The sequence below is a fragment of the Corvus kubaryi genome, unplaced genomic scaffold (assembly GCF_017639235.1).
Source record: "Corvus kubaryi isolate FWS band 111438036 unplaced genomic scaffold, C.kubaryi_AGA036_p1.0 114, whole genome shotgun sequence".
NCBI lineage: Eukaryota > Metazoa > Chordata > Aves > Passeriformes > Corvidae > Corvus > Corvus kubaryi.
This window is the reverse complement of record NW_024580653.1, coordinates 279676-291750: the sequence shown is the minus strand read 5'-3', so window position 1 is coordinate 291750 and position 12075 is coordinate 279676. Positions and strand designations below refer to the sequence as shown.

Here is a 12075-nt window from a genome sequence, read left to right as displayed (position 1 = left end):
CCCAGCCCAGAGCACTGAGTGCCACCTCCAGCCCTTCCTGGGACACCTCCAGGGATGGGCACTCCAAACCTCCCTGGGCAGCCCCTGCCAAGGCCTGACCTCCCTTTCCATGGGGAAATTCCTGCTGCTGTCCACCCTGAGCCTCCCCTGGCACAGCCTGAGGACGATCCTCAGGCCTGTTCTGTCCTCCCATGTGAAAACCTTTACAAGACCCCATCCCTGGAGGTGGTCAAGGAAGGCTTGGATGTGGCACTCGGTGCTCTGGGCTGGGGACAAGGTGGGGTTTGGACACAGGTTGGACTTTGTGGTCTAGTACAGCTTTTCCAATCTCAGTGATCCTGGGATTCCGTGAATTTCCTGGTGTCCATGGAGGGCAGTGCCCCAGCACAGATGGGTTTACAACTGCACAAGTGTCTTTTAGGGCCAGAGGCTGCATTTTCTACAGACACCGCACATGAGACAAACCGATTTGCTCCCCCTGGCCTGGTTCAGGTGCAGAAGTAGTGGTTAAGTTCAGTTTCCATCCCACAGCTGAGGGGGAAAAGATAAACTTATTGCTACAACACATCTTGACACAGACAGCTCCTGGGCCGCCCGAGGGGACGCCCACCCCTGGGGCTGTGTTTGCCTTTGTAATATCCAGTTTGTTTTACTGTGCAGTATATTATGATTTTAATTAAACATGTGGTGTCTCACCGGTCAGAGGGAGACAGCCAGAACTTCCCCTCTGTCATTTCCTCGGAGCGATGCTGCAAGCATTCCTCTTGCAAAATTTATTATTTCCACTACAGATTTATCCTCCCAATAAAAATTATGTGTATTGCCAGCACCGTGGCTGCAGCACTGCCAGCCATAAATCGCCGGGAGCCATAAACATGTCACCAATAAACTATCAGGAGAAAATCCTGCCTGCTGGGAGAGCAGCATAAATGGAAACGCTCATTTACTGCACGCACTCCTCCCGCTGTTTGCGCACGGGAGCCGGGGCTGCGCGGCTCCCGGGTGATTGGGCAGGGTCAGCGTTATAAGCGCTGCCCTCCGGACACGGACACGGACAGGACACGGGATCTCCCTCTGCTCCTCGACAGGGCCGAGCCGCCTGCGCTGGCCCGAGAGCCCCCGGCACCCTCGGTGAGTGCGGTCAGCCCCTCTGGGGACAGTGACAGGGCCGGGCGGTGGCCCCAGCGCCGCTCGGGCGGTGCCCGCGGTGCCCGCGGCTGGGATGGGCCGGAGGGAGGGGGCCGGTGCATCTCGGCTGCCGCCGGGGAAGCTGCAGCCAGCGCGGGGCTGTCGCTGGGCTGTGGCTTTGCGTGGGATCCGGCTGCTCTCCCACTCTTGGGGGGCCGTCCCGGCTCTGGGAATGGCCCGTCCCTGTCCTGGCCCCCAAGTCACCAGGCAGTTGGGCTCTCTGGGTGCTGCATCGCCAGGGTCCCTCTGCTGACCCTGCTCCCTTCGCCGAGCCCTCACTTGGTTGCCTGAGTTGGCAGCGATGCCATTGTGCAAACAGCAACGTCTCCTCTTCGGGAAGAAGCAGATTTCTGAGCCTCACCCGGCCCCAGTCCCAGCTCCCAAGGCCCTGCTCCTGCCCTGGCTGACAAGAACTCTTACAACTCCAGCATTTTGCGTTATTGGTGAACATTAAAGCCGGAGAAAGGCAAAAATCAGGAGGCGGCTTTAAGGGCAGGAGAACGGACGGCACTGTGTCCTCATGAGGCTTCTACCCTGGTGCATGGCCGCTTCTCCCAGCGCTGGGCTGCTCCTGGGGAGCAGGAACACCTTGGGCACCAAGCAGGAGACACCCTCTCTGGGGCTGGATGGCTCAGCAGCCACCTGCCATGAATCTTTAACTTGGTATCCTCCAGGAATGGGAGGTTTGCTTCCTCCTCAGGGCTTGGCTGCGCAAGAAAGGTGCAATTGCCATCCCATGATAGTCAGCCAGGAGTTCTTTTCTGACCTGGTTTTGTGATTCTGTGGTCCTGTGACAGACACATGCGTGCTGTAAGTTGAGCTGTCTGTTACCTACACACACAAATGCACCTAAACATGAACAAGCAGGCCTGGTTGTTGATACATTTCATACATTGGGTGTGTATATATTTATATACATCCCTTACAGACACACACATAAAACAAGCAGGGGTAGAACCGTCTAGGAGAGGAATCTCTATCTGTAGTGTGTTGGGGCACATAACAAACCAGAGCAGCTCAGAGGGGAACAGAGTGAATAAATCATATTTCTGAGCCATTTCTGTGCTGGGAGTTGATGGTGTTTTTGTCAGGTTTGAGGGAAGGTTTTTGCTGTAAGTGAAGCATCTCCTACAGACCCAGGGGGTTCTCACCAGTCCCTTCTTTCCTTGGTGCTCTAACAGTCTCTTTATCCACCTCCATATTCCTGGAAAACTGTTGGATCTCCATGTCTTTGAGAGTTCTGGATATCTGCCAGAAGCTGCACTCAGGGACGCAGGCCTGCGCACACTCGGAATTTTTAGGGTTTTTACCCAGGCTCCAGATGTGACTGAATTGCAGGAGTCAGCAGATGGATTTCACTGCTCAGATCACAGAATTGTGGAATAATCTGGGTAGCAAGGGACCTTAAAGCTCATCCAGTGCCAGCCCTGCCAGGCACAGGGACACCTTCCACCAGACAAGGTTCCTCCAAGCCCTGTCCAACCTGGCCTCGGGCACTTGCAGGGATCCAGGGGCAGCCCCAGCTGCTCTGGGCACCCTGTGCCAGGGCCTGCCCACCTGTAGATGCTGTTGCATTGGCAGAAAGGGACAGCTCTTACCTTTGGGGAGCTCTGAGCCAGCAGTGAGGACCAGAGGTACCTGCGGGCAGGTCCCTTTGGTGCCATCAGGCTCTGTGGAACCAGCAGGGGATGCACCAGCTGCCCACCCCTGCCCAAGCCCCCACGCGCTGCCCAGGCTCTCCTGAGGAAGGGCTGAGATTGTCCTTTCAGCACCTGACACAGCAGGGCTGCAGGTCAGGGTGATTCTGATACCAGCACGGGACTCTGCCTTGCCTGGAGAAAATCAAATGATTTTGGGTTTTCCCCAGGTCCCATCAGTTATGTGTTGCTTTTGCCCTGGAGCAGGAAGATGTTTGTCCTTGCTGAGCTTCAGGATTTATTGTCACATTGGACTCTCAAGCTGAGAATCTAGTGAAGAAAGTCGTATTAGGAACCTAAGAAATACGTCATGGAAGAATGTGTGTTATTCAAACATGAGCTGTGTTACAGCAAACCATCTGGCTCATAATGCAGGCACTCTGTGGCCTGAGTTTTGTATCCTGTGGAAGGTGCAGGAGGACTGAAGTCACAAATATTTTTTTGCTTTAATTAGCTCTTGTCTTGCACATTTGCTGCTTTCCCCCACCCACCCAGTGGGTCATTCTGTCACTGAGGGGCTCAGGGACCCTGTCAGCCTCTCCAGCATTGTCACAGGAAATGAAGGAACCTGGATTGTGCCAAGACTTGGAGGTTCAGTGGATAATTCACACTGGAGAGACTTCTGAAGATCTCTAGTCCAACATCTGCCTCAAGGCAGGGCCGGCTGGGAGGTCTCATGGCTTTGTCCAGCTGGGTCTTGAAAACTTCTGTGGATGGAGATGTGCAACCTCTGGACAACCTGCTCCGATGTCTGATGGAGAAATAGTTCTCATTTTATTCAGTCTAAACCTCCCTCCTTTCAACTTACACCTGTTGTCTCCCCTCCTTCTTCCGTGCTCTGCTGTGAAGATCCCGGTCCAGCCTCCTCGATGCCTGCTTGGAGCTAGGGGAAGGCTGCTGCCGGATGCCTGCAAACCTCTCTTCTCCAGGCTGAACAAGCCTCTTTCCTGGATCTCTTATTCCAGGGCATTCTCCACCGCCACCTGTCTCAGTGACATCCTGCTGAGCTCACTGGAGCAGGCACTGCTTGGCAGATTTCTGCCAAGGCCTCACTCCCCTCCTGCCCTTGATCCCTCTCTGAAACACCCACCATATCCCATGTGCCCCTCGCCTCCAGCTGGGACCCAGAGGCTTTCCCAGGATCCTCCCCAGGGCTCTGAACCTGGAACATCTTGTGCTTTGCCTGGTGTGTGCCTGTTACAAACACCGCACAGAGCCTGTGCCCGCGTGGGGTTTGGCTCATTTATTCCCCTCCACCTGGCAGTGAGATTGTGAAATGAGCAGGGCTTGGGTGTGAGAACTGCTGAAATTCCACCTTGCCCTGGGAACCATCTTCTGAGCTGAGAGCAGGAGGGTCTGAGTGGCTGATTCTCTGTTCTGCTGGAAATCGTGGAATCCCAGACTGGTTTGGATTGGGAGGGGCCTTAAAGCCCATCCTGTTCCAGCAACTGCTGTGGGCAGGGACACGTTCCACTAGACCAGGCTGCTCCAACCTGGCGTTAAACACTCGCAGGGGTGGGGTAGCCACAGCTTCTCTGGGCAGCCTGTGCCAGTGCCAACAAATTTTGCATTTGTTTCCAGTGTTGATTTCCTAAAGAAGAAGTGTCAGGGTTAAACTTTCACAATTTTCACGCCTTTTGATCTCCAGCTGGCATAAAAAAGAAGCTTTGGCTTAGCAGCTTGGTCGTGGTTGGGATGATCATAGAAAAGGCGTTTGCTCACTCCACAGAGCATCTCAAACTCTGGAGTTTGGGGACGACTGTGAAATAGTAGCACTCCCCAGGAATGTTTTCCTTTTCATTCTAAAGTCTTTCTTTTTTTTCTCTTTTTCAAGAAGAAATGTCCATCCTTTTCCTTCATTTTGGTAAACAAGAGCGTAGCCATATGTGACACTGTTCCCAAACATCACGGGGATCCCTGCAGAGGCTGGTGGGGAGGGGGAGGGATGTGCAGCTCCTCTGTTAGCGGAGGGTCCCGCTATGTGGAGTTTGTGTTCTTGGTTTGTTTTAGGTCTAGGCCATGTGAGAGCTGAGCTGGGATGGAGCATGACTCACACAGCCCTTGGGAATTCAATGGCTCCTTCTATCAGCCTTCAGCTTTCCTCATGATGGGCATCCCGGGCCTGGAAGCCCTTCACCCCTGGATCTCCATCCCTTTCTGTGCCCTCTACCTCACTGCTCTCTTGGGGAACTGCGTCATCCTGTTCATCATCAGGAAGACCCAAAGTCTGCATGAGCCCATGTACTACTTCCTGTCCATGCTGGCGGTCACTGACCTGGGCCTGGCTCTCTGCACCCTGCCCACCACCCTGGGCCTCTTTTGGTTCAATGTGCGCAGGATTGGCTTCGACGCCTGCCTCACCCAGATGTATTTCATCCACATCCTGTCCTTCATCGAGTCCTCCGTGCTCCTGGCCATGGCCTTTGACCGCTTCATTGCCATCTCCCACCCCCTGAGACACCCATCCATCCTGACCAAAACCACTGTCCTAAAGATAGGCCTGGCCATCGTGCTGAGAGGGATGGTCTCGCTCCTTCCCATTCCCTTCCTGCTCAAGAGACTGACCTACTGCGGCAAGACGGAGCTTTCCCACTCCTTCTGCTTCCATCCTGACATCATGAACCTGGCATGTGCAGATATAAAGGTCAATGTCTTCTACGGGATGATCATTCTCTTATCCACGGTGGGGATGGACTTCATCTTCATCGTGCTGTCCTACATCCTCATCATCAGAACCGTCGTCAGCCTCACCACCAAGGAGGAGTGTCTGAAGGCTTTGAACACCTGTGTCTCCCACATCTGTGCTGTCCTCGTCTTCTTCATCCCCATGATTGGACTGTCCATGATCCATCGCTTTGGAAAGAACGTTCCTCCCCTCGTTAACACCTTGGTGGCCTACACCTACCTCATCATTCCCCCTGCTCTCAACCCCGTTATCTACAGCATAAAATCCACCCACATGCGGGAGGCCTTGCTCAGGGCCCTGCGCAGGAAGCGTGGATCTGACTGGTAGTTTCCTCCACCAGTTCTGCCAGAAAGTGCTGATGGACTGGGTTGTGTGTCAGACCTCTGGGGCTGGGTTCTCTGTCACAGCTCTGGGGCTGGTTTCTCAGTCAGAGCTCTTGGCCTGGTTTCCCAGTCAGAGCTGGTGGACTGGCCTCTTGGTGCTCCATCCATGCAGGTCACTGCCAGAGGAAAGAACGGCAGATCCACTGGGATGCTGTCCCCCAACCCAGAGCTGTGAACTCTCTTGTTCTGTCCTAGCATGGTGCTTTCCTGCCTTCCTGCAGACACCCCCAGATTAAGGATCCATCCAGGCTGGGCACAGAGCATTCCTCACTGGGTCCTGTTGAGGGGCCCAGGGCGCTCTCAGCCCTTCTCAGCCATCATCCGTGTGTCTGGAGTGCTGTGCCCATCCCCAGTCAGAAAACAGCTGCTTTTGCATCTCTTGTGGATGTTTTTGAGTCTTACCAGCTTGCCAAGTCTAATTAATGTCCCAGTCATTGCTCTGCATTGAATGTCACGTATGTGCAGCATCCACAATAAAATCCATCTATTCGTTGTGAAAGGTCGTGGGATTTGACGAAGCCTTTTTTCTGTCTCTATGATGCAGAAGTATTAGGTTGGAGTTGCCTAAAATCTTCAGGGTGTGCTGCAGATGGGCAGGACTGTATGGGTCAGGTGTGTCTGGATGGGCTTGGGGGTCTGGTGGGGTAGAAACTCTCTTGCAAAAAAAAATGTTCAGAAACATTGTAGGAATGGCTAAACTTCCTGACACCCAGGACCATGTGCTGCTGCCTTCCATCTGAGGCCTGCTAGTGCTGGCTGTGCCCCTCAGAGGGGTGGGAGGAGATCTCCAGGGGCATCCCCAGGTGGGAGATGACAGCATGTCCCAGCATCTCCTTGCTCTGCTGGAGGCTGGCTCTCAGCCAGGCACGCAGAAAGGCTTCGTGGTTCTCCTGGCCCCTGTCCTCCCACAGACAGAATAAAATGGCCCCAAATCATAGAATAGAATCACAGGACCACTAGGGTTGGAAAAGCCCTCCCAGACCTGTGACCGATGCCCACCTTGTCACTCAGACCAGAGCAGTGAGTGCCACGTCCAGTTGTAAATTCCTCCAAATTGCAGAGCTATAGTTCTGTTCATCTCAAACCATATTTAGGCCAGTCTTGAGCACAGTGGAGAATAAGAAGCAACAGTCAGTGTTTATCTTGGAAGGATAAAGCAGCAAAGGCACTGGGACAGGATCCCATCCCTGAACTGGCCTGGTTTTGCCTGACACTGAGCACTTCACCAGCCCAGATCAGTTTCTTTCTATTCTGCTCCACATGTGCAGGAGCTGGAGGGAAAAAAATGGAGAGAAAAAATAATGCAGAAACAGCTTCATAAAAAACCAGAAAGAGGGCAGGGAAGATTCCAAAGGGGAGGATTCCCAGGCCACTGTTTGCTCTGTGTTGTGCTCATTATCTCAGTGTGTCCCCAGGGGCCCTTGCCCAGGGTGAAACGCCAACAGCCCCCAGGAGCTCAGCCTGGGGAGCAGCTCCCACTGGCACTGGGGACTGGCTCTGCTCAAATATCTCTGATCTGAACTGGAGCTTGCAGGGAAAATTAACATAAGGGAACAACATCTAGGAGAAAAGAGCTGGAGGGAGGCCTGGCTTGCAGCATCCTCACACAGGATTCTGAAATTGATGATTGAGAACTCTGAGAAGATTCTGAGTCTGCTCCCACTCTGAAAACTTCCAGAGTTCATCCCTGGCTGTCTGTGCTTCCCAGCTGCAGCTGTTCTCCAAAATGGCTCTGAAACAAAAAGCCTGAGACGCCTCTGCCACAGTAAGAAAGTGTTTGGGGGGGAGTTGGAGGGCAAAGTGTGACGGATTTATCAGCACATCTGTGAGCACAGCTGGAGAGCAGGGTGGAGGGGGAATGAGAGGGAGAGATAAAGGCTGAGGAGAGAGGAAAGGGAAGGGAAAGAGGGAGAAGGCGGAGAAGGCAGAGAAGGAGAAAGAAGAAGAAGAAAGGTGAGAGAGCTGGGATCATTCAGCCTGGAGAAGAGAAGGCTCCAGGAAGACCTCAGAGCCCCTTCCAGGACCTAAAGGGGCTCCAGGAGAGCTGGAGAGGGACTTTGGAAAACAGCCTAGAGTGCTAGGACAAGGGGGAATGTCTTCCCACTGCCAGAGGGCAGGGCTGGATGGGATATTGGACAGGAATTGTTCCCTGGCAGGGTGGGCAGGCCCTGGCACAGGGTGCCCAGAGCAGCTGGGGCTGCCCCTGGATCCCTGGCAGTGCCCAAGGCCAGGCTGGACACTGGGGCTTGGAGCAGCCTGGGACAGTGGGAGGTGTCCCTGCCATGGCAGGGGTGGCACTGGATGGGCTTTGAGGTCCCTCCCAACCCAAACTGGGATTCCATGGTTCTTTGATGAGGTGGGGATTGGTCAAAGGTTGGACTCCATGATCCTGGATTTCCAACCTCAGTGATTCTCTGATTCTGTGAGTTTGTGATTTACTGCTGGGGCTGCTGCTTGGATCCTCCTAGGAAAATAAATCTGCATTTACTGGTGTTTCAAAGACATGGATCCAGTTTCCATCTCTGCAGAAACCCAGGCCCTCACAGCACCCGCTCTGCCCACCAGCAGTGCCAGATCCTGAGCCACTTCTGAGAACCTGGGTACATTTATTGGTGCCAGAGAATCAGAGATGAACTGAAGCATCAGGGACTGTTTCGGTGCCTGTCTCACAACCCCATTCCCTCAGGGAAATGATCAGAGGGGCAGAGATTTTCCAGTGAGACACCGGTGATTCCGTCAGGGCTGGCAGCTGAGGTGTCTCAGTACCTGTTGGTGATTACTGAGGCTCCGTGTTCATTCCATTTGTGTCTTAATTCAAGTGCTTGGCTGCCAGCGTCATCCCTGGAATAGGTTTTGGGCACAGTGACAGCAACAGCCCTCCCACGCTGTGTGTAAATCGGGTATAAAAAGCTACAATGTGAGTCCTCTGTGTTATACATCCGAGATGGAAAAGCCCCACATCAGGAGAATAAACCTGATGGTATTTTAAGCCTTCACCACAGATGTGCAATAAAACCCCCCATGTTTCACAACCCAACATTACTTATAAAATAACTCCATTAATAACCTGCAGAGATTGCCATAAAACCACTTTGCATCATTGATTTGCATGGAATAACCAGAAAGTTCAGGTTATGTGCTTGACTTTGTGCTGTCCATCCAGGGCTGGAGGGATGGTGGGTTTATTGCAGCACAGGTACAGCCAGGTACTGGCTTGGTGCCTGAAATTAGACAGGTGCCTAAAATATACCTCCAGGTATGTAGCCTTTTATGTACCTCCAGGCCATTATCCTTGGATCATAGCACTCCTGGAAAATCCACAGATACAGAATAAGGTGAATAATCTGATTCTTTTTTTCCACAGATATTCTGTTTTTTCCCTACATGTTTTTCATAAGATGAAAATCCAATTTGTATGTGCAAAAGAAGATTGAAAGATTCATGTCTGCCTGTGCCTGTGTGCTGTTCTGGGGAGGGCTGGGCCGTGGGAGGCAGCACCGCCAGCTTCAGCCTCACTGAGCACATTTCTGACAGGGCACCACGGCACATACGGAAAACATCAAGCAGCACTGAAGTTTTACAGAAAGCACTGAAAATCTGCTGGGCTTTTTGTTATCATTTTTAATTTTGTCCTTTAAAAAGAAAAGCAAACAAGTTCAGCTGATGGGTTTATTCTTCAACAGGTTGATTTTACAGTGTTCTGCCTTTTAGAGAATTCAGGCAATTCCTGTTCAAACTCAAATGTCAGCATTTTGTCACTGCATATGTTGTTGCATAGAGCCATAATGGGGTAAAAAACTGTGAGACGAGCTCTCTGCATCAGTGTGGCAACTCTGAGAATCCCAGGAATGGCCCTGTGGGATCCCAAGCCGTGGGAAAGGGTTTATAAAAAATCCCGTTTGTGTTTCCCTTGCAGCAGGAAGTGCCCTGGCATAGCATGAGTGCCCCTGGCCCTGTGGGCCATGCCCTTCTCCAACAGCTCTGACCTCAGCCCGTCCTTCATCCTGGCCAGCATCCCGGGGCTGGAGGCCGCGCAGTCCTGGATGGCCATCCCGCTGTGCTCTGCCTACATCCTGGCGGTGACGGGCAACTGCGCGGTGCTGCTGGTGGTGCGGATGGAGCCCAGCCTGCACGCGCCCATGTACTTCTTCCTCTGCATGCTGGCTGCCATCGACCTGGCCTTGGCCACGGCCACCGTGCCGCGCATCCTCTCCTTCTACTGGTTCGACAGCAGGGAGATCGGCTTTGGCGCCTGCCTGCTCCAGATGTTCCTCATCCACACGCTCTCGGCCATCGAGTCCACCGTGCTGCTGGCCATGGCCGTGGACCGCTATGTGGCCATCTGCCACCCGCTGTGGCACGCTGCCATCCTCACCAACGCCGCCACGGCCAAAATCGGGCTGCTGGCCATGGCCAGAGGAGTGCTCTTCTTCCTGCCTCTGCCTCTGCTGCTCCTGCCCCTTCCCTTCTGCGGCTCCCGGGTGCTGTCCCACTCCTTCTGCCTGCACCAGGACGTGATGAACCTGGCCTGCGCCAACACCACCCCCAGCGTGGTGTACGGGCTCACTGCCATCCTGCTGGTCATGGGGCTGGATGCCGTCCTCATCTGCCTCTCCTACATCCTCATCCTCAAGGCCGTCCTGCGCCTCGCGGCGTGGAGGGAGAGGCTCAAAGTGTTCAGCACCTGCATCGCCCACATCTGCGTGGTGCTGGCCTTCTACGTGCCCCTGATCGGGCTGTCTGTGGTGCACAGGTTTGGGAAGGACCTGGCTCCGCTGGTCCACATCATCATGGGCAACATCTACATCCTGGTGCCCGCTGTGCTCAACCCTATCATCTACGGGGTGAGGACCAAGCAGATCCAGAGGAGGATCCTGAGTTTGATTCATGTTAGTGACAGAACTCCCCGGTGACCTGGGCTCAGCCGCTGTCCCCTGTGTCCTCACGCCGGCTCATCTTGTTTCACACGGAGTCTGTGGTGCAGGACTGTCCTGTCCGTGTGCTCTGAGGTGCTGCCACCAGGCAAAAGCTGATTGTAAACTCCTGATTGTAAACTCCTTCCAAGAGTGTTTGCCCTCACCAAACTTAGAGAGAAATGACTGCAATGATCTAAATCCAAGCCCAACCTGGCAGGTTCTGCAAGGAAGGAAAAGTGACTCAGCAAACTTATCAAGATGGCCCAGCATTGCACCTCTTGGTTCCCATCCCACCTCTAACAGTGGGAGAGCAGAGCAAATGCTGGATGGTTTGGGATGGTTTAGTTAATTCATTGTTTTCACATGTGGCACATTCACATTCCAAAATTTTTGCCAGAAAATTTGCATGTAGCAGCATTCTCTAAGTAAAATAATTACAGGAAGCCTGTCCAAAGTGACATTACAGATGCAGAAATGCATTTCAGAAGAAGAACTTCCACCTCTGAGGTCTTGTTCTGACCTCTTGTGTGCTCTGTCAAGACCCCTCAACATCCTCATAGCAGATGCTGTGGAAAAACTTTGGACTCAGAGTTACTGGTAGCAACTGTAAAAATAATTTAAATTAATAATTGTATTCAATAAAATGACAACATCTCAAGGGAAAAAAATAAGCAAGTTATAAATGTCAGTGATGATTCCATGCTGAAGGAAGTCTCATTTCCAAGCCAAGGGTGTTTCATACCTTTGATTCCACACTGGGAATTCTTAAAGTCCTGTCACTGTAACCACTGAACAGAGTTTGGCACCATCCTCTGGCACCCCTTGGAGAGATTTGTGTGGATTGATGGGAGCCTCTCTCACTGTTCTCATTATCATGAATTGTGGTTCCACTCTCGAGGTGAAACCAGGGATGTGCTCGCAGTTCCCACTGCAGCAGCCACTGAGATCCCTCCGGGAGAGGTGCCCGGGGTGAGTTCCCATTTGATCAGGGTGCTTTTGCTGCACAAGGGGGTGGCACAAAGCCCTGCCCAGACCTTTCTCAGGGAACTACAGCAGCACTGGTTTGATCTGCACTCCCTCAGGAGACCCAGGTGCTCTCAAACACCAGTGTCTTCCTTAGTATCCCAGAATCCCAGGATCCCTGAGGCTGGAAAAGCTCTCCCAGCCCAGCCAGGCCCAGCTGTGCCCCATGCCCACCTTGTCCC

The 12075-nt window shown here is 53.1% G+C and overlaps 2 protein-coding genes across 3 annotated transcripts; both read left to right on the top strand.

Annotated features, from left to right (window-relative positions):
- Nucleotides 1–1043: 1043 nt before the first annotated feature.
- On the top strand, nucleotides 1044–11541 carry LOC121661018 (olfactory receptor 51E2-like). 2 transcript variants are annotated; one of them, XM_042020740.1, is made up of 2 exons: nucleotides 1044–1131; nucleotides 9871–11541. In XM_042020740.1, the coding sequence occupies exon 2, from the start codon at nucleotides 9917–9919 to the stop codon at nucleotides 10865–10867; it is 951 nt and encodes a 316-aa protein (XP_041876674.1). In that variant the 5' UTR covers nucleotides 1044–1131; nucleotides 9871–9916; the 3' UTR covers nucleotides 10868–11541. The 2 variants fall into 2 exon arrangements, with proteins under 2 accessions (XP_041876674.1, XP_041876763.1); XM_042020829.1 differs by lacking the exon at nucleotides 1044–1131 and adding an exon at nucleotides 7136–7719.
- LOC121660956 (olfactory receptor 51G2-like) lies at nucleotides 1045–6447 on the top strand. The gene is made up of 2 exons (XM_042020609.1): nucleotides 1045–1131; nucleotides 4896–6447. The coding sequence occupies exon 2, from the start codon at nucleotides 4924–4926 to the stop codon at nucleotides 5896–5898; it is 975 nt and encodes a 324-aa protein (XP_041876543.1). The 5' UTR covers nucleotides 1045–1131; nucleotides 4896–4923; the 3' UTR covers nucleotides 5899–6447.
- Nucleotides 11542–12075: the final 534 nt, after the last annotated feature.